Below are 25,041 nucleotides of genomic sequence, written 5' to 3'. Positions count from 1 at the left end.
CCCCCTAAAATGTATAAAACCAAGCTGCACCCCAACCACCTTGGACACATGTTCTCAGGACCTCCTGAGGGCTGTGTCACAGGCCGTGGTCACTCCTATTTGGCTCAGAATAAGTCTCTTCAAATATTTTACAGAGTTTGACTCTTTTTGTTGACAGAGGTTACACAAAACCCTCTCCTGTGTAAGACTATCGACCCACGTGATGCCGGTTGTAATGCCAGTGTGAAAAGCTGGACTGCGAGGTATGTGCCTGTATATAAGTGGAGGTGCCCAAGGGGATTTGTCTTCACAGCTCATTGAGCATAGCTGACCCGCTAGCTATGGTCTGACACCTCCTGATTTCAGATCTGCCCTGAAAACAATTACATGAATATACCCCTGCTACTTAGAATACTATTAGGCCTGGAGTCTGAAGTAGACCTCCAAACCCCAACCAATCAGGTAAGAGAGAAAAGTGATAGCCTAACATTCCCTAGCGCTCATAATGTATTATTCCATTACAATTATTTCACTTTTTATCCCTTCCTCTCAGAGGTAAGAAAAAGCTCTATTTCGTTAGGGTTCTGGACGAAGACTCTCCACAGTTCCTTTGGGCTTGTTCATCTCCACTTCTTTTTGTATCCCAGGTCAACTTTCCTGCAGCTTCCCTGATACGAATATTTTCCAGACCTGGCCCGGGGCGGCCTGCCCCGCCCCCACTCTCCTGCCGGGACGCGCGCTGAAGCCGGCTATCCGGCTACCTCGGGCGGGCCAAAGTCAGGGGAGCCGGGAGCGGCGGCATCGCCTCCTCCACGCTCCTCTCACCCCATTCAATCCGGCTACTTGCACTCGGCTCTGGCTGTTTTCTGCCAGCTGAGGCTGTTCCAGAAGAGCCGGGCTGGCGGTCCTGGGCTCGGCAGGGGCCCTGCGGGACGACGGGGCGGTGTCCGAGGCCTGTGGGGCGGGTGGGCTGCGAGCGGCTGGCACGGCGCGGGGACCCAGCGCGCCAGGCGGGAAAGGGGGCGGCGGCCGGCTGGGACCAAGCCCCGGAGGCGCAGCGGGCGCGTGGCGGGCCCGGGACGCCCGGCCGGGGGATTGGCCTCCGCACCGCTGCTCCGGGCGCGTCCCTTGTCGCCTCGGACGTCGACTCAGGCCTCTTCCTCCGAGCAGCCCTCAGTGGCGCCGCCTTAGTGCTCCGGGTCGAGCCCGGGGCGGAAAAGCCTGGGGACGGCAGGGGCGTGACCCGGGCGCCGAAGTAGGTGTGCGGGAGGGCGGCGCACGGCGGTCAAGCCGGGGCAGCCGGAGGGGCAGCGACCTCTGCGGGCGGGCGGGAGGCGGACGCGCCGAGGCTGAAGGGCCTCCCTGTCCGGGACGGTCGGCTGCGGAACTTGGGCCCTCGGCGCGTGGCCCCGGGCCGCGGCTAGGAGCAGAAGCGTCGCCCTGGCTGCGCGCTCACGTGGGTCCGCGAATCCTGGGTTAGGGTTTGTCAAGTCACCTCGAGCGACTCGGGGAGAAACCGGCTTTCCCACTAGGGACGATGATCGCAGTCTCTTTCCTTTAGAAAGTTACTCCGACACTTTTGATCATCCGTCCATAGTAAGGAGGAAAAATAGAGAGCGTGGTTTGTCCCCGGGAAGGGAGTGTTGGAGGATCCCGTCCAGTGGGAAAAGCCAGTTTTAGCGGAGCGGCGCGTCCAGCCCGCGGGCGCTTCAGCCGGGTAAAGGGTTAACTGCATCTTGCCGGTTCGGTTTACATGTAAATAGAGAGCAGCTGCTCCGCGCGGCCCCGGCTGGCTCTTTTAAGTTTTTGATTGGTTGCCAATGACATCACCGCCCGTGTTATAACACCGAGGACCCAGAGCCGCGTCGGATAAGCCCTCCTTAAGGAGACGAGGCCACGCCTTCTTCCCCGCCCCCTAGGCTGCCCATTGGCCGCGGGGCTCTGTGAGGTAGCGGTCGGCTTTCCCCGGAGTTTTATTGGTCCAACGCGCCGTCGGTCGGCGGCGGGCCCGCCCCCTCAGAACCTTACATTTACAGTGTAGCAAAAGAGAAAGTAACTATGTTGCTGCTGGAGATCAATGAAGCCAAGTGAATGGGGGCTGAATGCGCGAGTCCATAGCTGAAGCGGAGCGCCAGAGGGTAGGGGGCTACACTTATTTATGAAGTAAGTGGAAGTCACCGCCACTACTCTTGAGAGCCCGGGACTGGAGGTGGAGGAGTGTAAGGCGGTGCGTGTGTGTGAGTGTGAGTGTGTGTGTGTATGTGAGAGAGACAGAAATATAGAGAGGCGATGCCGACGGAGGAGCCACAGCAGGTAGGGTTATAAGGTTCCGGCTGTTGGCTCCTGCTGCCCTGTGCGTTTACTCTCTCTGCAGTCTACTTGGATTTGGGCGAAGAAAAAATGAGGTTTGTTGGGATGCTTTGCTGCAGTTTTAAATGCCCAGGGCTTATTAGCGCGCTGTGTGCCGAGGAGTGAAGGGGGAGCGGGGGGATGTTAAGTGCTCCAGGAGTGGGGAAGAAGCCTTCTCTAACCACTTAATTTTCCCTCCAGTGGTGGAAGGGAGAGGGGATAGTTCAGTATTTCTCTGGGAGATTTTTCTGGGCCAGACTGGATGGTTTCACGGGCAGTATATACGCCCGACCCTGTGCTGCAGGGATGCAGATCTCTCTATACACTCGGTGCGGGTGTGTGTGTGTATGTGTGTGTGTGTGCCACACACTCTGTGTGAAGGTGGGGGTCCCAGCGTGTGTCTCTGTGAACACGCTTATGCGTCTCTCTCAAAAGAAATGGGCCGTTGATCCTGGACGTGCCCTACCAGGTAACACAATAGCGAAGACTTTCGCCGCTTGGTCCAGCCTGGAAACAGTTATAGCTTCTGGAATAGTACTCGCTCTTCAGAAAAAATACTACGCAAAGGAGGGAGGGGGTTGGATCCTTCGCTCCCATCCAAAGGTGGGTGAGAGAAACCTGAGTCGGTGGAGATCTGCCGACGTGATGGGTGCGTGCCCCCGTGTGCGCGCGAGTGTGGATTCCGTCTGTGACACTTTGGTTCTATGTCAGAGAATGGGACGGTCGCGTGTGGACAGATGATAGATGGCATTTTTCCAGATAGCTCTTAAAGTTCGTTTAGGTGAGTGGCTCTTACATGGGGTTTGCTGTCTTTGCTGTGTGTGTGCCTAATAGAAGAAGAGTTAGCAAGCTCGGGTAGTAGAGTGCCCCTGTGCCTACAGGAGAAAGGAGCTGTCTTTTTGCAGACACTCTTTGAAATCAGAGATAGATCCCATGGGCAACAATTCACTGCCCCTTTCAACGGGGACAGGCTAATTGGGAAGCCCTCTTTATGGCATCAGTACTCTTGAAGGGGGGATATCTATCTGTATGGAATTGAAACCTTATACAACGTGGCTGCCTCCTATTGAGAGAAGCTCTAGGATGCACAGTCTGTGCCAGCCGGAAAGATGAAGAGGGGAGAAGAGCCCAAGTTGTCCTTTCCAGGCAGGAGTGAGGGTGGGGGTAAGTGGGGGAGCAAAGCGTGATGGATTTGCTGGGGTTGGTGTTTCCAGATCTGGCTTCATGGCTTAAGATTTCGTTTTGGGACACTAGTTAGTAGTCAAAAAGGGAAATGCAGATTAATTTATAAGAGGCCAAAAGAAAATATGTGAGGTTTTAACATGACTATGTTGTGCTTTTCAAAGGACCTCAATAGAATGGAAGGCAAGAATAGCCCCAGGTTAAGGAGATTCGCTTAAGGGGATCCTTTTATTTCGATTTGCAGAAAGTTGACATCCACCCTGATGTATATTTAGCTGCTGTACATTTCTGTGTACCACGCCAGTGCTCTTGGTTATCCCTTTGCCTTTGAAGCAAGTGAGGGAATTAAATGGCAAACATGCAAGGGTGGACAAATGGGTCTTTCTCAGATGTTTGCAGTGTACTTCTTCCCAAGAGCTGAAGTTCAGAATAGATGCCCCTTAAGAGTCTTCCCTTCTGTCTTCAGCTTTTCTAATTATTTGTGCTTATACCTTCTCTACAGCTCAACTTTTATGTAGGTCCAGGAAAGGTTGTTCATTAACATTTACAGCATTACATCCAAATTTAACCTTAGACTTAGCAACCAAATAGATTGGGGCCCTCAGGTTTGCATCCTCTTTGAATACATAAAAATGAGTTTCAAGTTTTGATAGTGTTATGATAAAGGGCAACTGGGACAACTTTGCTCAGCAGGATACAACGGCTTTTCCTAGGGATTGGATGAGACTGCCTTTTGTGTCACATGACTTTATTCTTTCTTTCCCCCTTCCCCTTCTTTACAGACTGTCTTGAGTTCTTCTTGAATTGCCAGTTTTCAGCCTCCTCATGCCTCCATCTCCTTTAGACGACAGGGTAGTAGTGGCACTATCTAGGCCCGTCCGACCTCAGGATCTCAACCTTTGTTTAGACTCTAGCTACCTTGGCTCTGCCGCCCCAGGCAGTAACAGCCACCCTCCTGTCATCGCCACCACCGTTGTGTCCCTCAAGGCTGCGAATCTGACGTATATGCCCTCATCCAGCGGCTCTGCCCGCTCTCTGAATTGTGGATGCAGCAGTGCCAGCTGCTGCACTGTGGCAACCTACGACAAGGACAATCAGGCCCAAACCCAAGCCATCGCCGCTGGCACCACCACCACTGCCATCGGAACCTCCACCACCTGCCCTGCTAACCAGATGGTCAACAATAATGAGAATACAGGCTCTTTAAGTCCATCAGGTGGGGTGGGCAGCCCTGTGTCAGGGACCCCCAAGCAGCTAGCCAGCATCAAAATAATCTACCCCAATGACCTGGCAAAGAAGATGACCAAATGCAGCAAGAGTCACCTGCCGAGTCAGGGTCCTGTCATCATTGACTGCAGGCCCTTCATGGAGTACAACAAGAGTCACATCCAAGGAGCTGTCCACATTAACTGTGCCGATAAGATCAGCCGGCGGAGACTGCAGCAGGGCAAGATCACTGTCCTAGACTTGATTTCCTGTAGGGAAGGCAAGGACTCTTTCAAGAGGATCTTTTCCAAAGAAATTATAGTCTATGATGAGAATACCAATGAGCCAAGCCGAGTGATGCCCTCCCAGCCACTTCACATAGTCCTCGAGTCCCTGAAGAGAGAAGGCAAAGAACCTCTGGTGTTGAAAGGTAATGCCCCTGCTCCCTTCCCAAGCACGGTCCTGATTAGCCGGGTTCACTTTGGGTTTTCTCATAGAAGTGACAGCATTCTCCTTACCCTGGCTACCAAAGACCAAAATAGACTTTATTCTTGTCTTCCCTTCTATGCTCTTTATTATATTGGTTTAGTAAGAAAAACCCAGCAGCACTGAACTGGAAGCCAGAAGATCTGGGTTCTACCCTTAATTCGGCTTCTGATTTGCATTGTGCAAGTCATTTCACCTCTCTGGGACTGTTTTCTCATCTTTCTAAAAAGGGGCTTTATCCCACCAGATGATATTTCAAGTCATGCCTGGTCTGCTAGCTCTATTCCAATCAATCACTAGTTGGAAAGTTATTGTCTCTCAGACTTAACCACTGTTGATGGAGCAGAGGAAGGAGCAACTATGGTGAACTACAAGTAAACCTACAGATACCAGTTCTTTTTGTGGGAAACTCTTCCTCTTTCTCACCTTTCTGACCAGCTTGACTTTTATGTGGTTTATAAAGTGACCTTGAAGAAGGGCAGAGCTTATTCTAATGCCCCATAAAAAGTGTAAGTTCACCAACTACATCCATTCCTCTGCCAAGGCTCCAAGGGAACAGAGACATTTTTATGAAACGCTCCCCGACCCATTGTTCTTTCTGGCCTCACCTGACAACGGTTGGCATCATGGCTCCTCCCAAGATGGAGTAATGTGTCACGTGCCCCAGTATACTGAATGCAGAATAACTCTGAGATTAGTGGAACTGAGCTCCAGCAGAAGGAATTACTCACCCAGTCTTCTTGGAGCACCTTCCATACAGTGTTGCGTTACCTTTCAAAGTAGCCTGCATCTTTTGCCCAGCCTAATTGCTCCTCTTTGCCCTCAGATACAGTCCTTTGGGGCACTGTACATCACTTTCATTCGGCATCTTTTACTTGGTGGTGGTAGTGAGAGATAGTCATCTTCTTTCTTCTCTCCTTTTGTGTTTTGAGCCAAGGTACACATTTTCTCGGTCACATCTCCAACCAGCCTCCTAAAGTGTGTTGACCAAAGGTGTTGCTGAGTTTGAACACATTGCATATTTAAATTGCAATAGGCCATATGGGTGAGCAAGCTAGTTATTTTGTCTCTATAGGACAGCTCTGCTATTCTCCTTCTTGTCTTCCCAGTGAGGCATTCTGCCTTTTGTTAAACAGCATTCTGGGAAATATAGTTCTGAATTCCATTGACACAATCTCCTCTTCCCACCATCCACTCCCCTCAAGCTAGCCCTCATAGGGCTCCACTACCACGAAGGCACATTTCTCCTTAGGTCTGGTGGGCTTTGCTGGGAAGGAGAACATCATGGAATTGTATGCAGAGAGTTCCAGAAGCGCCTAGGCATTTCTTGGTGGTGGTGGTGGTGGTGGTGGTGGTGGTGGTGGTGGTGGTGGTGGGTTTTCTTGGGGTCACAGATATGTTCAGATTTCTTCTGTGTAGCTCTGTATTTTGTTTCTGTATTCTTGTTTGGTTGACTTTGAGTGATTCCCTAACTCTGCTGTTGTCTTACCATAATCTTGGCATGTCTAGCCTCTTGCAGGTAAGAAAGTCCCACCTAGAAATTTCCCATTTGTAATAGTTTGTCTTGGGGAGCAAAAAGGAGGATAGCCAATGATCTTGATGATCTCCTCTTTTCTCATGCAGAGCAGGGATTCAAGATAAAAAGCAAGTCTTTTGTGTCTCCATGATCTGTGGAGAGGAAACAACACAGGTCAAGATGCCCCTAGACCTGAACATGGAGGTGATTAGGAGGAGTTGCAGACCCTACTCTCTCATTTGCAGAGAGTGCAGTTGTGTATAGGGGTGACCTGTCAGTCACTGAGAAGTGAATTTCCTGGGTGCTACTGGTGAAAGTGGGGTGCCTCTCTCCCTTTCCTGTGGATGCAGCTGAGAATCCGGACAGCCTGGGCTTGTTCCTCAATGTCAGAGAGTAAGATTGCCTCAATGGGCGGGGCCGGACACACTGCTGACCTCACCACTGGGCGCCCTGGGCAGCCGCTGTGAGGCCTCGTCATTTTCGAGTTGGTGAGACACGGCGGCGGTTGACTTGGAAGACGCTCTGGTAGTAGAGGTTAGATTATTTGTAGCTTTTGGGGGTTTTCTTCAAATATCTGGGAATTTGGTTGAAAATATGTAGTTCAGGAGTGAAAGGATCTGTAATCTACTTTATAATTATCATTGTCACTTTGGTATTTTGGGGAGAATGGCCTAAAATTGGGACCAAGATGGAAAAGGGAAAGGAATGGGTCAATATTAGAATGCCCTTCATTATCCTTTCAACTTGGTAAACCAGAGATTAATACCATAGCACCATTGTGATGAAGGACAGAGTGAGCATTCCCCAAAGGCATGACCAACAGACTTCTCCTAGGTTCTTGAGTGGATCAAGCAGATCATTCTGGTCTGGCTTCTCCTCAGATTTATTTGAGTAATCCTCTTCCTTGGTGATAAGATTGTATTTCAGCAATAGTGGTAGTGGTACCATTTTGGAATGAGTAATTTTTGTAGGGAAGTTGGTTTGGGGGGGCATGGTTAGAACATAAGGAGGAAACTTCTAAGGGCTTGTTAATTTATTTTCAGAGATTTCAGTACAATCTTGGGTAATTTACGGCTGCCCCATCTGATGCTACAGTTTATGTTTGTAAACACTGGTTGCTACCCTCCCTGTCCAAGCTCCTTGTCCCCTTGTCTCCATGCCATGCTCTCCATTTTTGGTGCTGTCTGTCAAGTAGAGCGGCTGCTAACTTGCCATTTTAGTAATGCTGTGTCAGGTTGGGAAGAAACCGATCAGAGGCATGGCAGTCCCTGGGATTAAGTTACTGTTCTAATTTACAGTGCCCTCCCTATCGTGACCTATGTTAGAATCTGTATTTTAGTCTCATCTTCCGAAGAATAACCTGTGCTTCTCTTTCACTTGGTAAAAATGATCCAAATGAATAAGTATTTAGGAATTATGAGGTCTTTGAAAGAATTATAATCTGTTTTACTCAAAGTTGATTTTTAATCAACTAAAACTTGGTTTCTAGTCAAACTGAATAAGAAAGCTAAACAATTCTAGACCATTCATAATGAGAGCTACCATTTTTGCTATAAAGTTCTTGGGGCTCCTTTTCTTTTCAGCAAAGCTGAGTCCAGGGAAATAATTAGTCATTTACCTGGGTAGGAAAAGATAGTCTACTGCCCCCTCTTCTTAAAGATAGTATATGCCTTTAAAAATGTTATGAGCATTTTCAAGCATATAGAAAAGCAGAAAAGTGTGTAATGAACACCCATATACCTATCAACCAGATTGAACAATTATATTTTTCCTATTTGCTTTATCTTTTCTGTTGAAATATTTTAAAATATACTATAGATAACATTTTAATGTATTTAAGTATGTTTAATGTTTAAACTTAATGTTTCAAGTTTAATAAAGCTGGAAATATTGTATAGTATAGTATAATATGAACAACATTTTTACTCCTAAATACTTCAGTGTCATGTACCCATTTTTAAGTGCTTTTCAACTTGGAATCCCTCTGTGACTGACTGGCAGTCAGGTCTGCTGAGGCGCTTCCCTCCCTGAGAGTGGGAGAGCTTCACGTGCCTCCTTGGGGTCTGTCTCCCCCTTCCTCCCTGATATGTCAGAGCCCATGCCTGTACTTGCTCAATGCCGTTGTAAAACAAAGACTGACCAACTGCTACAATCTTTATAGCCCTGTTCTGTACCAAAGGCCTTTACTGGGGAACGAGAGAAGAAGAGGGAAATGGTTTAAGAGGATGATCCATGGGGAGGATTTGATCATGCAGGGGAGTTAGGCCTTTATACTATAAAACTTCATCACTCCTGGGAATGGAGCACCATAGATTGCACACTTTTCCTAGTGGAAAAGGATTCAGAAATATAACCTTGTTGGCAATGTAGAGTTCTATAAGAATGTGAATGGCTAGGCTCAGAAATCAGAGGACCCTGTGAAAAATATTCTGTTTCTTCCCTTTTTGGGGGGCATGGGGTGGGGAAGGGAATAAAAATCTCCCCTTGTCTCTCAGAGATGTTATAAGGATTTTAAAAAAGATATCTGAAATAAAGGCATATCTACATTCACACACTTGCTGTTGTTATTCTGAGCCTCTGGTTAACATTCAAGGCTAAAATGCAAAACATCAGTCTTGTAGCAAATGATGGAGAAATGAAGACAGAACTTTGGATCTGGTCAGCTTGAATTCTAGTCTTGGCTCCTCTCTTACTAGGTATGTGCCCCTGGGCAAGTTGCTTAATCCCTCAGTTCCTTAGTTACCTCATTAACAAAAAGAGAATATAACAATAGCTATCTCAAAGTGTTAGTTTCTGAAGTAAAAGAATTAACGTGTGTAAAGTGTTCAGAACTTTACACACATACATGGTAAGCATCCCATAAATATAGTAGAATGTTATTATTGATATTGATTGAAAAGAAATGATAGTGCCAGTATAAAGGCAAATTTTGCTCCTAAGGAGTACAGATAACAAGCTAGGTATAGTAGAGAGAGAGAGAGAGAGAGAGAGAGAGAGTGTGTGTGTGTGTGTGTGTGTGTGTGTGTATGTTCCTATGGCCTAAAAATAACTTGGTGACTGTTAACTAATTTAAGTAGCATTGAGTTGGACTGCCAAGTAATTGCAAAAACATATTGGGCCAAGAAGCTGGAGTAATTTGGGTATATCACAAAATTATTTGTTTTAGGGAAATTTGTAAAAACATGATAATAATTCTGTCCAACTAATGTCCCATAACAAAACAATACAAGTATAAAACCTTTTAGCTTTGCTTTTTGTTGATTCTCATCATCTTAGGAGGATTTATTTTTGGAATAAGGATTGAGGTCTGACTATAAAAAGGTAGATGGAAGGAGGGGTGAGCTGGTTCCTAAGCCTGGGGTTGTGATGAGTTGAAGTGTGAAGAAAAAAGGAAGGAGTTGAATGGCCTGCCCCTGTCTTTTAGGAAGTCCTGAAAACTTCTTTCTGAACTGCTGAACAGTTAGTTGGCTGTCCCCTCTCTGAGCTTTTGGGTACACTCTCCTGCTTCCTAATTTAAATGTAGGTGAACATATAATAGAAATGAACTCTCTCCCATCCACGTTCTTGCTTCATCTGTTCCTCATTCATGTTGTGCTGAGCAGAGTGAAATTTTGCTCACTTACACCTGGGTTCAAATCTAGGCTTTCCACTGACCAACTGTGTGCCTTTAGGAAACTCACAGGATCTCTCAGAGGCCAGGTTTTCTTCATTATAAAACAGGGACAGCTTCAGCAGCCTAGGATGAAACGAGGTGATATAAAGTACCTGGCATGTAGACGCCTCTTAATAAATCAAGCCTCTGGACCCTGCTGTCCTGCTCTCATGCCTTAATCTTAGAACCTCTTACATTGCAGGGGGTAGGAGGGGAGGACACGGGGTGATGAGGAGGATGAGAAAGTCGTTCTAAGCACAGCACTATGAGAGCATGTTAAATATGAACACGCTTACCCTTACCAATTCAGAACAGTTAACATAATCATCTGGCTCGTCAAGGACAAGTTCAAGAAACTCCTCTCCTGGCAATAGTAGATAATGATTTCAGATCAGAAAAAGCAAAGCAGGGGAAGGAAACTGAATAGGTAAAGCAGTTTGCCTAATTTTGTTTTCAAAATGTGTGAATAGGAGAAAGGAGAAGGGAGAATGGTGAATATGTACGCTCTTCTACTTGGTCCTTTGGGCAAACCCATCTGGAGGTCTGACCAAATAACAGGAGCAGAAAAACTTTCTGTCACATACTCCTGGTGCTTACACCCACAGGGACTGGGTGGGAGCTTTTGATCAGTAGCAAAATGTAGTTCCTTCAACCCTGCGTTAAGAAGCCAGAGCCTCCGTGCCCCAGCATTACTGAAGAGCAGTTTGGGCATAAAAGTGTGTTATGTTGGAGTGCTTAGGCAATTTAATCCAAGTTGGTTGAAAAAGATACACTACATACTAAGGGGAGAAATTCTAGTTCCAGGAGAGGTCATCTCACCTTTTTTGAACCAAAGAATCCCAGCTTTGAGGATAGTAAGAAACTTTAGAAGGCCCCTATCCGGTAGTTTTCACTGCAGTCTGTTCATTGGTATCACCTGGAGGTGATTTATAACCTATCATGCTCAATTCCTGTGTCCAGAGAGCCTGATTAAATTGGTCTGGGGTGCAGTTTGCACATCAAGATTTTTTAAGGCTCTAGAGGTGATTCTAACATGCAGCAAAGTTTGAGAACCATTGATCTAGTCCAGTCTTCTCATTATGCAGCTACAGAAAAGGGGCCTGGAGTGGTTTATGACTTGTCCAAGGTCACATGCATGATTAATTTTAGAGACTTGGTCCTTAATGTTAAAGTACGACTTGCCAAGTTGATATTCAATAGATATCAATATATTGATGTATTTGTATGTATTATTATTTAATAACAAGAGAATCTAATACATAGCATAAAATACGAGCTAATTAACATTTTTGAGTACTGATGCCTTTTTTCTTGAATTTTGAGATTTTAGTTCAGAACTAAAAAGACCAAAGTCTGAGGACTTTCGAAACCCAGCAGTTCATGGTCTATATATATACCTGGATATTAGAATATGGACCAAATATTAAAGTTGATTTAATCTCCACATCTAGTGAACCTAGTGGTTTAGGCTGTTTAACAGCTATCAAAACAGGTATCAAAGAAGCCCAACCATCTTAGGCTTCTAGGAACTTTTTGGTAGGTGGTCTCCACGGCTATACAAACTTACGGGTAGAGGAAATTCATTTGTTTGTTCAATAAACATTGTTGAATGTCTTCCGTGTGCTAGGCACTAATCTGCAGGCTGGGGAATCTGCATCACAATGCTTATCATCCAAATGCTAGAAAAAGAACATATATGGATGAGACCAGTCTTCCAGATCCTTTCCATCTTAAAATCGTGTTCGCGTTTGTATTCTTCATCCTCTTCTGCCACACAAGCTTATTTAGGGAGTGTTTCATCTTCAGGAATTTTGTTCCCCTGTGAAGCACGTTTGTACTTTTTTTTTTTTCTTTTCTCTTTTAAGAAATAGCCTGGCCTTTTCTAAGTACGTCACAGGCCAATAGAATTTCTTTCCAATGCCTTGATGTGAAAAGAAATGATCTGTTGGTTTTTAATGAAAAAAGAAATATATATGCCCTCTCTACCTCAAAAGCTCAGGGCTGACAAGTCTTCTCTGTGTGGGAGAGTGAAACTTTGTAATTTGGATTTTATTAATTTTGTACATGTTGCTGATAGGAATAAGGGCTTTGTTTATTTCCCCTGCATGCTCTCTATGGAAAGAGGATGTGCTCAGCAAACAAGCATTGTAAACAGTATTTCAGAGACAAGGTTTTGGCCTGCTTTAAAAAAAATGTTTGCAAGTACAATTAAAAACCAGTATAAGGGACAGGGGTGGGATGAAAACCTGTCTCTAAGATATCAAAGCCTGTGTTATTTCCCCTAAATCCCCTTCAAGGAGGATTTGAATCCCTCTTCAACAAATTTTCATTGGTTATGTTTCTGTTATATATACTGTAGACTCTATATCCACGAGTGTAATCATACTAATTCCAAAAAAAAATAGGGAAAGAAAATGAGTACAACCTGTAGCCTGAATTTTATTATAAAAGATTTAGAAATATACATTTTATATCAAAATTGATGTAATCTTTTAATGATGAAGTCTTCAGTTCTTTAGATGTTTTCATCCATAACCCAAGAGTGAAATCTTGGCATCAGTTTTTTTTTTTTTTTAGGTTATATATACATCATCTATTATTACTTAAAAGTTGGAGTTTACATATAGATATAGAGAGATATAGATATATGTATTTTTTTTTCATTCTAGCCCCTCACTCAAGCAAGATCCATATTTTATGTAACTTAAAAGGAAAGGAAAGAAATGTTGAGCACAAGTTTTTGGATAAGAAAATGAGTTATGCAGGCCTAGTACTTTCATACAAGATAAAGCCTGTTACCCCATGCTCTACCTCTGGCAAAGTAGAGAATCACTTACAGAAGAAAAGGATTTGTGGATGCATCAAATTTTCTGCATTGCCCTTCATGTTTTATGTGTGGTAAAGGCCTACTCATGCTACTGCCCTCAACCCTGGCCCCCTAACCTGAATTTCATAGAAAACAAAAGAAAGCGCAACTCTTCCTGAGTGCTTCCACAAAGGGATTGTGCTTCCTTGCCTTACCACTTAAGATAGGACCACTGTCAGGCATCTGCTCTCCACTGCTCATACCAAGTAAACAGATTATACTGCCTGATGCAGGGAGTAGCATCAGGCCTGTCCTCCCATTGAGGAACTTAAACCTCTCATGTTCTAATGTGAACTCAACTGATCTTATTTTGTGTCCTGAGGCAAGGAGGCAGTCACCATTTTGCGTCAGAACATCACTTATATCTTATATTTATTTTATGGAAGAAATCATCTCACATTCTTTGTATCACAGCCCTGAGCTTCACTACCGTTGAGCTAAATATTACCAGCTGTTGCTACTGGCAAGAGAGAAGCAAAAAACAAATTGAAAGGAGAAAAAAGGAGGGGCAAGGGAGTAGACAGACAAGAATCACATGAGGATAGAGGGTCTCAGGGTGACAGACCTGAGTTCTGGGCTCCAGTATTCACGACTGTGAGTCATTTTCTTCAATCATTATAGTATTTCTATTCCCATCTTATAATAATAAGACTAGCCACAAACTTCTAAGAGGGCCTTCCCTGAAGAGATAGGGGACATTTTCTGTTTTTTCTTTTAATTTTTATTCTTATTAAAATGCTATGTTTTCCTGATAAGACTTTAAAGGAATGGGTCTTACAGTTCTCATGAGGTGATATTTTAATCTGCCAGCAGAACATCAGTTAATCACATATAACTACTCTGGCTCTGACCAACCTATCATCTCTGAAATTAGAAAATTATTTTCCAGATAGTTTGGAAGAAAAAACAATTAAAAGCTATTGAATGCTTTCTAGATGCTGGGCATTGGGCTGTCATATATGTGTCTTATTTAGTTCTCAGAGAAGCTCTGTGAACGTCATTTTATATCCCGGCTTTTATAGCTAAGGAATCTGAGGAACAGATTAAATATTTTCTCCCTTGTTATTAACTAGTGAGTGAGAGGATAAGAATTGAAATCCAGTTCTTTTGATTTCAAAGCCCACGTTCTATTCGGGCTGGCCATATCTATTTGCAAGTGAGCTATATTATCTCATTCCTTATGGTGGCTTTAGTTGTGCTTTACTTATGCGGTGCCTTAGTTACAATGCCATCTCCCTTTCCCCATTTTTCTTGTATATCCTCAGATAAAAATTCCAGTGCTAAAATGAGTAGCCTATTCTGTGCACTTCAGGTGGAACTAGCTTCCCAGTAACCTTGCCTCAAATTCTATTCCAGCTTTTGGAAACTTTACATTTTGGTCATGACAGTTTTTTAAAAAATGACAAATTGATCAGAACAAACTTTTGAAAACTGTGATAATTCTCTCTAACATATATAAGGTATTTCTTCTATACCAGATTCTATGCTAAAAGTGTTATGTCTCATGATCACATTCCAATTTACATATGAGGGACTGAAACTTGGAGAGGTTCAGGCACCTGCCCAGAGTCACTCAGCTGGTGCATCATGGATCCTGGGTGTAGCTCTGATATACTTCTGCTTAGTGTGCTTTGATGCCTGGAACCTTAGAATTCATTCTCTTAGTAGCCTGTGGAGAAAAGGATGATATTTCCTGCTTCTGCGTGTATTAATAAACCCACTTTCTAGAGTAGGAAGTAGATGAGTAAAGCTAAAGAAAAGTACAGGTACAAAGTTAGGTATCATGAGCAAGAAAGAATCTGTGAAGAGTATGATGACTACATCCTAAAGACTCTAATGCCCAAAGGTATCTGATTGTTTATGCTTTATATTCATTATCTGTCCTATTAGTGTGGGTTATAATGAAAACTATAGATTTTTTTTCCTACAAGTATGTGAAGAAAGAATCTCTAGTAGGTGGTTATTGCCCTTTGGGAAGGTTAATTCTCAGGGATAAGTGAACAGATCCTATCAAACCATTTACTATTTAGTATCTCTCCTCTCCTTTCCTAATCTTTCTTATCTCTGTTCTTCCCTTCTACAGTCTAAGCCTACAAATTTGGCTTAGGTAATCTGAGGGTGTGGCAAAGACAGACCATGGGGAAAATAATAATGAACACATTTGAAGGACAGCAGGATGGAGCCCTTGGAATCCTGCTTTAGGAGCAGCATTCATAGAGGCAGAATCTGTCTTCTGACAGAGCACCCAGCTGCACACAGTTAAAGTATGTGACTGTTCTCTCAGATATCAAGTATAAAGTTTTGTCACTAAGTTCATTTTATGCTGCTAAAACAGAATACCCAAGATTGAGTAATTTATAAAGAACCAAAGTTTATTTGGCTTATGGTTCTGGAAGCTGGGAAGTACAAGAGCAGGGTGCCAACATCTGGCAAGGGTCATCCCATAGTGGAAGGCATCACATGATGAGCAAGTGTGCAAGAGAGGGAGAGAAAATGGGGGCTAAGAGTTCATCCTTTTTATTAGGACCCACTCCTGTGATAACCCACTCCATGGAACAGCCATGTGATTATGGCCTTAATCCACTCTTGAGGGTGGAGCCCTCATGGCCTAATCACATCTTAAATGTCCCATATTTTAGTACCGCTGCAGTGGCAATTAAGTTTCCAATATATGAACTTTGGGGGATATATTCAAACCACAGCAGTCATGTCACCCCAAATATTTCAGGTCCTCCAGTGAGAGGGGAAGGGAGGGGGACATGGGTGATCAAGGTGATTGAATTAGTGAATGGAGAACAAAATTTAAAAATCTGAGTATTTTTTAGTCTGAAATATAAAAATAATTCTAAGAAAGCTTAAATTCAAACATTAACTTTATTTATCATAAGTTCTCACATTTACATGGCAAGGTGAGTTTTCTGAACCAGAACAACCCCAGGATAACTCTAGAAATGTTGAAAAAACACAGAATTATAGTCCACTGTACAGTAAGCAGTTACTTACTCTATGTTGAATTTAAAAAGAAAGGAAGGAAATTTTTCAGGGAAACATGGTGTCACAGAATTGTGAGAGATGTTATCAAGTATTTGATCCAACCATCCCATTTTATAGACATGGAAACTGATTACTTACCCAAGAAGATATAAGTAGCTAGTAGCAGTACTGACATAGGATTCCTGTTTCCTACCTGTCAGTTTAGGATGTTTAAAAGCCCAACTGGTATATAATCCTTTGGATTAGTATCTGATTTGTTATTAAATAAGCAAATCTTGTGGATTCAAGTGTTCAGCTGGGTCATTTCATAATTTTTCTCATTACCTTTCTTATGAGCCTATTTAATGACTTATTGAACCAACTAGCTGATGCTCTCTCATATTTATATTCAGCCTTCCTATAAGGAGTTTATATATTTTCTTGTGAAGGGAGTATAGTTTAGAGGTTAAAAGCACAGATTCTGGAGCCAGACTACTGAGTTTGAATTCTGATTTTGCCAATTATTACAATTTTGAAGTTGGACAAATTCAGTTTTCTGTGCCTCCATTTGCTTGTCTATAAAATGGGGAGGGTAATGGCTCTTTTCTCATGTCCTCTAAGATGTATGTTGCAGATCAATTGAGAATTAGATAGTATATGTATAAGTGCTTTAAACAATGACTACGCATACTAGCTAACATTTATTTAAGATTTACTGTAATTATAATATTGGATATAATAATAATAGTTCATAATCTGCCTATATTCAACTGACATGTGAGTAGTTTAGTTCAGTAAAATGCTTTGATGTCACTGCTAATGGAATATAAGTAGGAGATACTTTTTTGATGTTTGGTAGATCTTTTTGTTTAAACGTTTGGAAAAACCCAGTGTTCTTGTGTGGTAGATAGATAACTACATACTTTTTTTCCCCCTGAATTAGTGCCATGCTGAAAAATTATATGCTATTTCTGCATAAGGAAATCTTATAAAGTCTTAGCAGAAACACTTTATGTATACTCACTGTTAGGATATTAAGAATATTTTAGAAAGAAAAAAAAAAGCACCAATCCCGCCCTGACTGGCCTAGTTTCACTTTTCATGTTCTTTTTGTTCTCTACCCATATATGTGCATGTTTTGCAGAGTTTCTCATATAGAAACTGAAATTCATTTTCAGTTTGTATTGCAGGTACTTTTGCTTCCTGTGTTGTCATCCTGTGTTTATCTAATGCTGTAACCTGTTTTATTACATTTTACTTACTTGCCTATGAATGTAAATTAAGCTCGTTTCCAAGGTTTTGATGTGACAAGAGAAACCTCTTGAGGGAAACCCTTGTTTGAAATTTTCTCCACCATCCCATCCAATGGCACTCCCCATTTAGAGAAATGGGTACTGGCTGCCATTTTGGGTGTAGTTGCCAGTGTGAGTTTATTTTTCTCCCCAATTCTCTTTCACTTTTTTAATTTCTGCTTTTCTTTCCTGAATGTAAGATCCAACTACCTATCAGAGTTGTGAGTTTTTAGGGACATCGTAATCCTTGGCCACAGGTCTTGATACCGGTCCTGGCTGTGTGTGTTTACTGCAGGTCCTCTAAGGCACATGTTGCAGATCTTGTACCTCTTCGATAGGCAGAGTGAGGACATGTGGAAGCACCACTCAGCGCTATTAAAAATCAGAAGCTACTGTGGAAGTGAATGATCTGGCAGGGCTAACAACAGCTCCTTGTTTCATAAATATGAGTCACTCCCAGTTTTACACTGTAGCTAAAACACTCTGAAAGGGACAATAAAAACTGCAAGAGGAAGACTTACTGAGATGCTGAGTAGATGTGTTTGTGTTTCCCTCCTTCCCAACTTTTCTAAATCCCAAGGTGTTAGTGCAGTGCGGAAGTATTCTGAGGGCTTAAGCAAACACAGGCAGCAAAAACACATCAGAATGGAAAGATAATTCCCATTAGTTCTTTTTGCCAAATTGAGGTAAAGTGCCCTTTAAATAGGAGAGAATGCTTTGACAGATAATTAGCTTGCCTTCCTTGATAAAATATATGAATTGGATTGAGTTTATTATAATTAATTTTGCATATTATGTAAAAATCTATTCATGTACCCTTATTAGGTAAATCTCTTCATTCTTACCTTGAGGGTGGCTAGAAAGCCCCATTTCTGCTCCAGTGAGAATGGAAAAAACTGGATGAATGCTATGGTTATGGTGTCTGGGAAGCCTCTCTTGCAAAGATTGGGAGGAGCTGAATGTGGGACACCACTACCAAAAGGCACAGAGATTTTATATTAATATTTGCATTTATTAAAACAAACTTCGAGAACACTTTTAGGCCTGAGAATGAGACGCTACAAAGTTGCCTAAATAATTACCTTGAAATCAGTCTCTTGCTAGTGACATCCTTCTGGCTTCACAACGTGGAGCTTTTTCCAGGGAGTGGAGTGAGTGATTGGCTGGGTACAGTTAGCGGCTGGCTGGGCTGTGGCTGTGGGAGGTGGCCTGAGAGGGCATGGAGCAGTTGCTCAGTGACTCAATGAGTCAAAGCTCCTCTCTGCAGTTTTTCCTCCCCCCTACTCCTTAGCCATTCTGAACTCCTTCAGGCATCCCCGTGTATCTGCACACTGCTTTTGGGGTATCTTTCCTCATTCAAAGCTATTGTCATGGCCACTTGATTTGGCTCATGTTAAAACATGCACTGGGAGATGTGGGAGTACTGAAATAAAAGAGCACCCTGTGGTTAATTGATCAGAGAGCCTCTCTTCTCCAAGTTGAAGTGTCTCTTTTCCTGAAAAAAGAGTGACTATTTGATGTTCCATGGGAGCCGAATGGCTTCCTGGTGTAGTGGCTTAGATTTTAGTCATTGGTCACTACCTCTCCACATGCATGCACACACATTCACATGCAAACACATGCACATTTTCGTTAACATTTGCAGAATGGGAACAATGGTGACACTGAGCATTAACTCATTTAATGGGGATAGCAACCATATTATTAAATCTATCTGCAGTGTCCAGTGTAATAGCTTTGCTGCCAGCCAAATGTGGCCACTGAGCACTTGAAATGGGGCCAGTCCAAGTGGAGATGTACTGTAGATGTGAAATATGTACTAGATTTCAAAGACTTTATGTAGAAAATAATGTAAAACGTTTCATTAGTGTTTGTTTTAATATTGACTCTTGAAATGATATTTGGACATGTTAAGAAAAATATAGTAGCAATATTAATTTTACCTGTTTCTTTTTAGTTTCTTGAAAGTAGCTACTAGAAAAAAATTTTGTTATATAGTAGTCTGAATTACATTTCTATCAAATGTTGCTGCTCTCTATGTGGTAATAACAGTATTATCATCCCCACATTTTAGATGAGGAAATTGAGGCTGAGAGAGGTTAGGTAAATTGCCCAAGTCACACAGCAGAGCAGAAGGCCAAACTCAGACGTGCCAGACTCCAGAGCCCATACTCTTTGTCACTAAGAAACTGCTGTATAATAAAGAATTTGTCTGGCTTTGTCCTCAGTTCCTGGGAAATAATTTTTAAACCCTTGGAATTCCCCGAGTGATGGGGTGTCTTTGTTATGCATGATAAGCCCCTTGGATCACACCTGAGTTTATGCTAATGAGATGACTCAGGATAAGAATTTGTCATCAGAAAGGCATTCACGTGATTAGAAGGTCGGGGCTTTGTATTAGTTCAGCCTCCTCAGCAGAGGAGAGTGGGACTGAAGATTGAGTTTAATCACAAGGCCAATAATTTTTAATCAAGTATGCCTAAGTAATGGAACCCCAGGATAAACTATGGACACCAAAGCTCAGTTAAGCTTCCTAGTTAGTAAACACATTGGTGTGTCAGCAGGGTAGTGTGTCCTGATCCCATAGGGAGAAGGCCTAGAAACCCCATATTCAGGACCCTACCAGACATTGCCCTATATGTCTTTATCTGGCTCTTCCTGATTTTGTAGCTTTAATAATAAAACTATCATCATAAGGATAGGGCTTGAGTTCTGTGAGTCATTCTAGTGAATTATCAAACCTGAAGCATTGTAGAAGCCACAGAATTTATAACCAGCTGGTTAGAAGTGTGGATGGCCTGGGAGCCCCTGAACCTGTGGCTAGCGTCTGGAAGTGAGGGCAGTCTTGTTTGAGACTGTGGCCTTAACTTATGGAGTCTGCACTGACTCTCCTTAGTCAGTTTCAGAATTGCATTGCAGTATTGCAAGAATAGACTGCTTTTATTTGGATGTATGTATTAGGAGAACAGCAGCTGAGACAGCTAAGTGCTGCAGCTTAACTTGCTTATCTCCATAACACCATTTCCTTGGTGACAATGGCCATTTGCATTCTAGACTTGGAAAATGACTCAGTCTTTGAGCAACTGCTTTTGACCACTAGGATCAGTCGGGAGGCACGCAGGCCTCTGAGACCTTCATACTCAAAACCCTTCAGGCTGTAATCTCTGGGGCCTCTATTTCATCACTCAAATAGCATCATGTTAGTGGTGGTGACATACATATGTATTGGTCCCTCTTTGATGCCAGGGATTCTTAAATACTGGTTTTGGGATTAAAATCTTCATGGGAAGCTGACATAGGGTGATACTACAGGTGAGGAATATTTTTATTTTTATTTTTATTTTTATTTTGAGATGGACTCTCACTCTGTTGCCCAGGCTGCACTGCAGTGGCATGATCTGGGCTCACTGCAACCTCTGCCTCTGGGGTTCAAGAGATTCTCCTGCCTCAGCCTCCCAAGTAGCTGAGACTACAGGCATGCACCACCACGCCCAGCTAATTTTGTATTTTTAATAGAGATGAGGTTTTGTCATATTGGTCAGGCTGGTCTTGAACTACCAACCTCCTGATCTGCCCACCTCAGTCTTCCAAAGTGCTGGGATTACAGGCACAGTGGTGCCCAGTGGTATTTTGATTTTTTGTTGTGTTTTTTAATCATTTGCCTTTTCTGGAATTATACTTCTATGGTATGTCCTATTATATCTCATAAACAAGGTATTTAGTTCAATTGTTGCTTTTTCTTCTGGGGCTTTTGTTTGGATTTTTAAGCCAAGATCCATGTTTATTTATTTTGGTTGGTTTCTTCTTCCTTGCTTAAAATAGACACTGCCTCTTTTCTGTGGTCCTGGTAACCATTACTCTTCTGTTTCCTGCTCAGGCCTGGCCCATGTCCTGCAAGGTCGTCTTAGGTCACCAGCTCCTAGAAAGTGACTCCTATGAGTACTTCTTGGGGCCACCCTAGAATGCAGATTTCTAAGAAAAGTCCAACGTAAACTCTGCAGTTATTGGAAGAAAAGTTCACTTCACAGTGAAAATCAGGAATAAAACAAGATTTTGGATGCATACAAGGGGCTTCTTATGAAAATAAATCAATATGACTTGGTTTCTTTCTAACATGGGCCAGGCCTGGCACTTTTCATCTGCCAAGACACCAGGCCTGCTCTTCGGAGGTCGGTGTTCAGCTTTAAGACTGGAGATAATTCACATCAGATAAGGTTGAGGCAGTGTTCTCTGCCACCCAATAACTGTGGAAGTCTCAGTTCCAGTTTCTAAGAGGGGAAGAGCAGATTCATGAGAACTAACTGAAGAAGTGCAGAACATCCGGCATTCACTTCTCACACAGTACCCTGAGCATCTCACCTTCCAGAAGACCAGAGGCTTCAAGGCCCTTTTTCTGCCTTTCAAGAGCATCATAGTGTGCTATTGCTCTTTGAGAGATCTAGGGCTATAACAGCACCCCTTTTTTTTTTTTTAGAAAAGAAAGAACTCCTGTGTTTGAAGAAATAGTTCTTATGATATGATTGTGTGGTTTCACGTGACCTTAAGGTCAAGTAACTTTCCCAAAGGTGCACAGTTATGAAGAGGGATAAGAGGAACTCCAAATTACTGATTTCAGACCCAATGTTGTATCCCTTCAAACGGAGGCAGAAGAAACAGGGCCACCCGAGGGTGGTGAAGATACTGTTGCAATCATCTGTTACTGCTTAGCACATCTAAGTGGGAGGGCCAGCAAGCTTCGAGAGGGCCCACCTAGATCTTGGGTTGTGTACACCCTATACTGAGCACTGTGCCCCCAACTCATATTTAGTGTTTAATAAACACATATTAAACTGAATTGAGGGCCCCTTCTACTGCTCAGTGACATTCCTCAGGGTGAGTGTCTCTCCTGAGCCTTCTTTTCTCCTTCATGGCTACTTTCCATCCGTCTCCACCATTCATCGCTCATATAGAATGTCCAAGGAGTAGGGGCGAGGAGAGGGGAGAAGGGGTAAGAGGCCAGCAAGCGTGATTTGCCTTGGATCTCAGCCCTCCCTGGAAAGTGCCCATTTGTCATGTTTAAGGGAGGTCCAGCACTCCTGTAGACTGCCTCTTCCTCATGAGCCTAGTCAGCCCTGGAATGCTGGGATTTCTAAACCCTTGAGCTGAATTCACTGGCCAGTCCTGCACCTGCCTGTGTGAGTTACAGCCAGATGGCATCGTTCAGCTCAATCTTCAGTGTATTCTGAAAACGTTTCTTCTGCTAGTCCTATCACTGAATTTTCCTAATGTTCTTTCATCCTTTAGATGAAGGAAATTTCCCTCATCCTTTATATGAAGGAAATTTCCCTCATTAGATTAATCTTTGGGGGCTATTTTTTTCAATTAAATCTCCCAAATCCATAGCATAATGCTGAACAGCACATAATAGATGCCTTACAATTAACTGGTCCTCTCTCATCTCATTCCAATGTTCACTGAATCTAAAAATATTTAATGAACACTTACTATATACAATTCAGATGCTAAACAGTGAATACTTAGAATTTCTATTAATAACTACAATGTAGTAGCTGATTTAATTCTTGCAGTAACTGTTGTTTCCTGTTAGTACCATTATTATCTCCATTTCAGGGTACAAAGAGGTTAAACAATTTTGTCAAGATTGTACTGGAAAGCTGTGGACACAGTCTGGCCCTAGTGCAGCAAACCATTATACTCAATTTCCTCTAAGACAAAGAACATCTTGACTTTCTTGGGGTTCGCATTTTAATAAGAACAATAAACATGGAAGAAATAAGTAATTTCAGATAGTTGTAAGTGTTCTAAAAACAATGAAACTAAAAAGTTCATGATATGATAAAAGAGATTTGGAAGGATAGCTGTAAATTGAATGTCAGGGAAGATTTTTCTGATGACACATCTGGTCTGGGGTCTGAATCACTTACATTAATTTAAAATTTTAATAAAAAATTTATTTAAAATAAATTTTTCTCCTACCATACTTTCAGAACACCTCTGTGGATTTCCCGTCCCCTACACACAGGATAGTTTTCCAGCAGACACCAACAGAATGTCCTGCAACTTCATTTTGACTCTACCTAGAGTTAGCCTCAGACCCCACAGGCTGAGGGCTCAGTCCTACAAGATTACTCTACCTTCCCCACACTAGTTATACCTCAAGATTTCTGCAGCCCTCTCCCTGGGTCCCATGAATTTTCTAGGACAGTTCACAGAACTCAGGGAAACGGGTTTACACGTTTATCATAAAAGATATTACAAAGACTATAGATGGACAGCCAGATGAAAGAGATGGATGGGGTTTATGGAGGTTTCATTACACAGGCGTGATTAATTACATCATTGGTCATTGATGATCAACTGAACCTTCAGTCCCTGTCTCATCCTTGGAGGTTGGGGGATGGGGCTGAATGTCTCAACTCTCTAATTATGCTGTTTTCTTTCTTGTGACCAGCTCCCTTCCTGGAGCTATTTAGGGGTCCCCAGCACTAGTCATCTCATTGGCATTCAAAAAACACTCATAACTTCAGAGATTCCAGGGGTTTTAGGAGCTATGCTATAGGAGCCAGGGGCAGAGATCAAATACATATATTTTTAAATCACAGTATTACAATGAAGAACTACAGGAAGGGAGTTCCCAGAAGAGGGAACAGCAAATGCAAAGGCCTGGAAGTGGCAAGCAGACCGCCCAGGCCTTACACACCCTCTGACAGCTGATCTCATTCTTGCCATTGTTCATTCATATCTGGTTTATCAAGGCTATATTGAAGTTACAGAATGCCAGAGTTGAGAGAAACTTAAAGATTACCCTAAGTCCTGATTGTATAGGGGTGGCAGAAGAGGTCATAGAGCTAGAACCCAGTATCTCTTCAGTGTGGAAGGAAGGGCTGCCCTCTGAGTCCTTGCTGTCAGGGCTTCTGTTACCCTGTGCAAAGTTAGACATGGCTTCGGAGAAATGGTCAGAGAGTCTGATGATGCCAGATATGGGGTGCATCCCAGGTCAGTGCTCCATTCCACATGCCCCGGGTTGAACTGATCATTACTTGGCTGGTCCTCCACTTAGCCTCAAGTCCATGTTGACAGCATGTAATTCCAGCCCACCTCCTCAGAGACAAGCAGTGTTTTTAATGGTTTTATATTCCCCTAATCTCAGAGGATGGTCACCCACACAGGCACATGCCAGCTTTTGACCCAGTGTAACTTTGTATATCTCTTAGTGCATGGAGACCTCACCTTGTTTCAGGTGGACCTGTCAAAGCTCAGCCCTCATGGGGTGAGATGTGATCATTGGACATAGCTGAGTCCAGGTTAAAGGACAGCCCACGCCTTTTCTTTCTGGCAGTTGATTCTTTAATGCTCAGCCTTGCTCATTTTATTTGCCAAATATAGAATCCAGCTCAGTGACTTGAAGTTGTTGCTATGCCTTTCGTGAACTGAAAACATCAGTTCAGGAAAACAATTCAAATTTTAATGCTGATATTTGATCCTTTCCCCTTAAGCCACAGCTCTTTGACCTCCAGATACTACTGAAATACACAGTTAT

General features: G+C 43.0%; 1 protein-coding gene across 5 annotated transcripts in view; it reads left to right on the top strand.

The window, feature by feature from the left end:
- Nucleotides 1-255: 255 nt before the first annotated feature.
- Nucleotides 256-25,041, top strand: part of DUSP10 (dual specificity phosphatase 10) — a 42,415-nt gene continuing 17,629 nt past the window's right edge. Inside the window, exons 1-2 of one of the 5 annotated variants that reach the window (XM_012459717.2) lie at nt 256-441; nt 4,293-5,146. In XM_012459717.2, coding sequence (XP_012315140.1) covers nt 4,336-5,146 — 811 coding nt within the window. In that variant the 5' untranslated portion in view covers nt 256-441; nt 4,293-4,335. The other 4 variants (XM_012459714.2, XM_012459716.2, XM_012459718.2 and 1 more) reach the window with 4 other exon arrangements.

The sequence above is a fragment of the Aotus nancymaae genome, unplaced genomic scaffold, assembly GCF_030222135.1.
Source record: "Aotus nancymaae isolate 86718 unplaced genomic scaffold, 86718_ANA_hifiasm-v0.15.2.pri h1tg000032l_0, whole genome shotgun sequence".
In the NCBI taxonomy this organism is placed as follows: domain Eukaryota; kingdom Metazoa; phylum Chordata; class Mammalia; order Primates; family Aotidae; genus Aotus; species Aotus nancymaae.
Note: the sequence above shows the minus strand (reverse complement) of the source record. Positions and strands in the feature narration are given on the sequence as shown.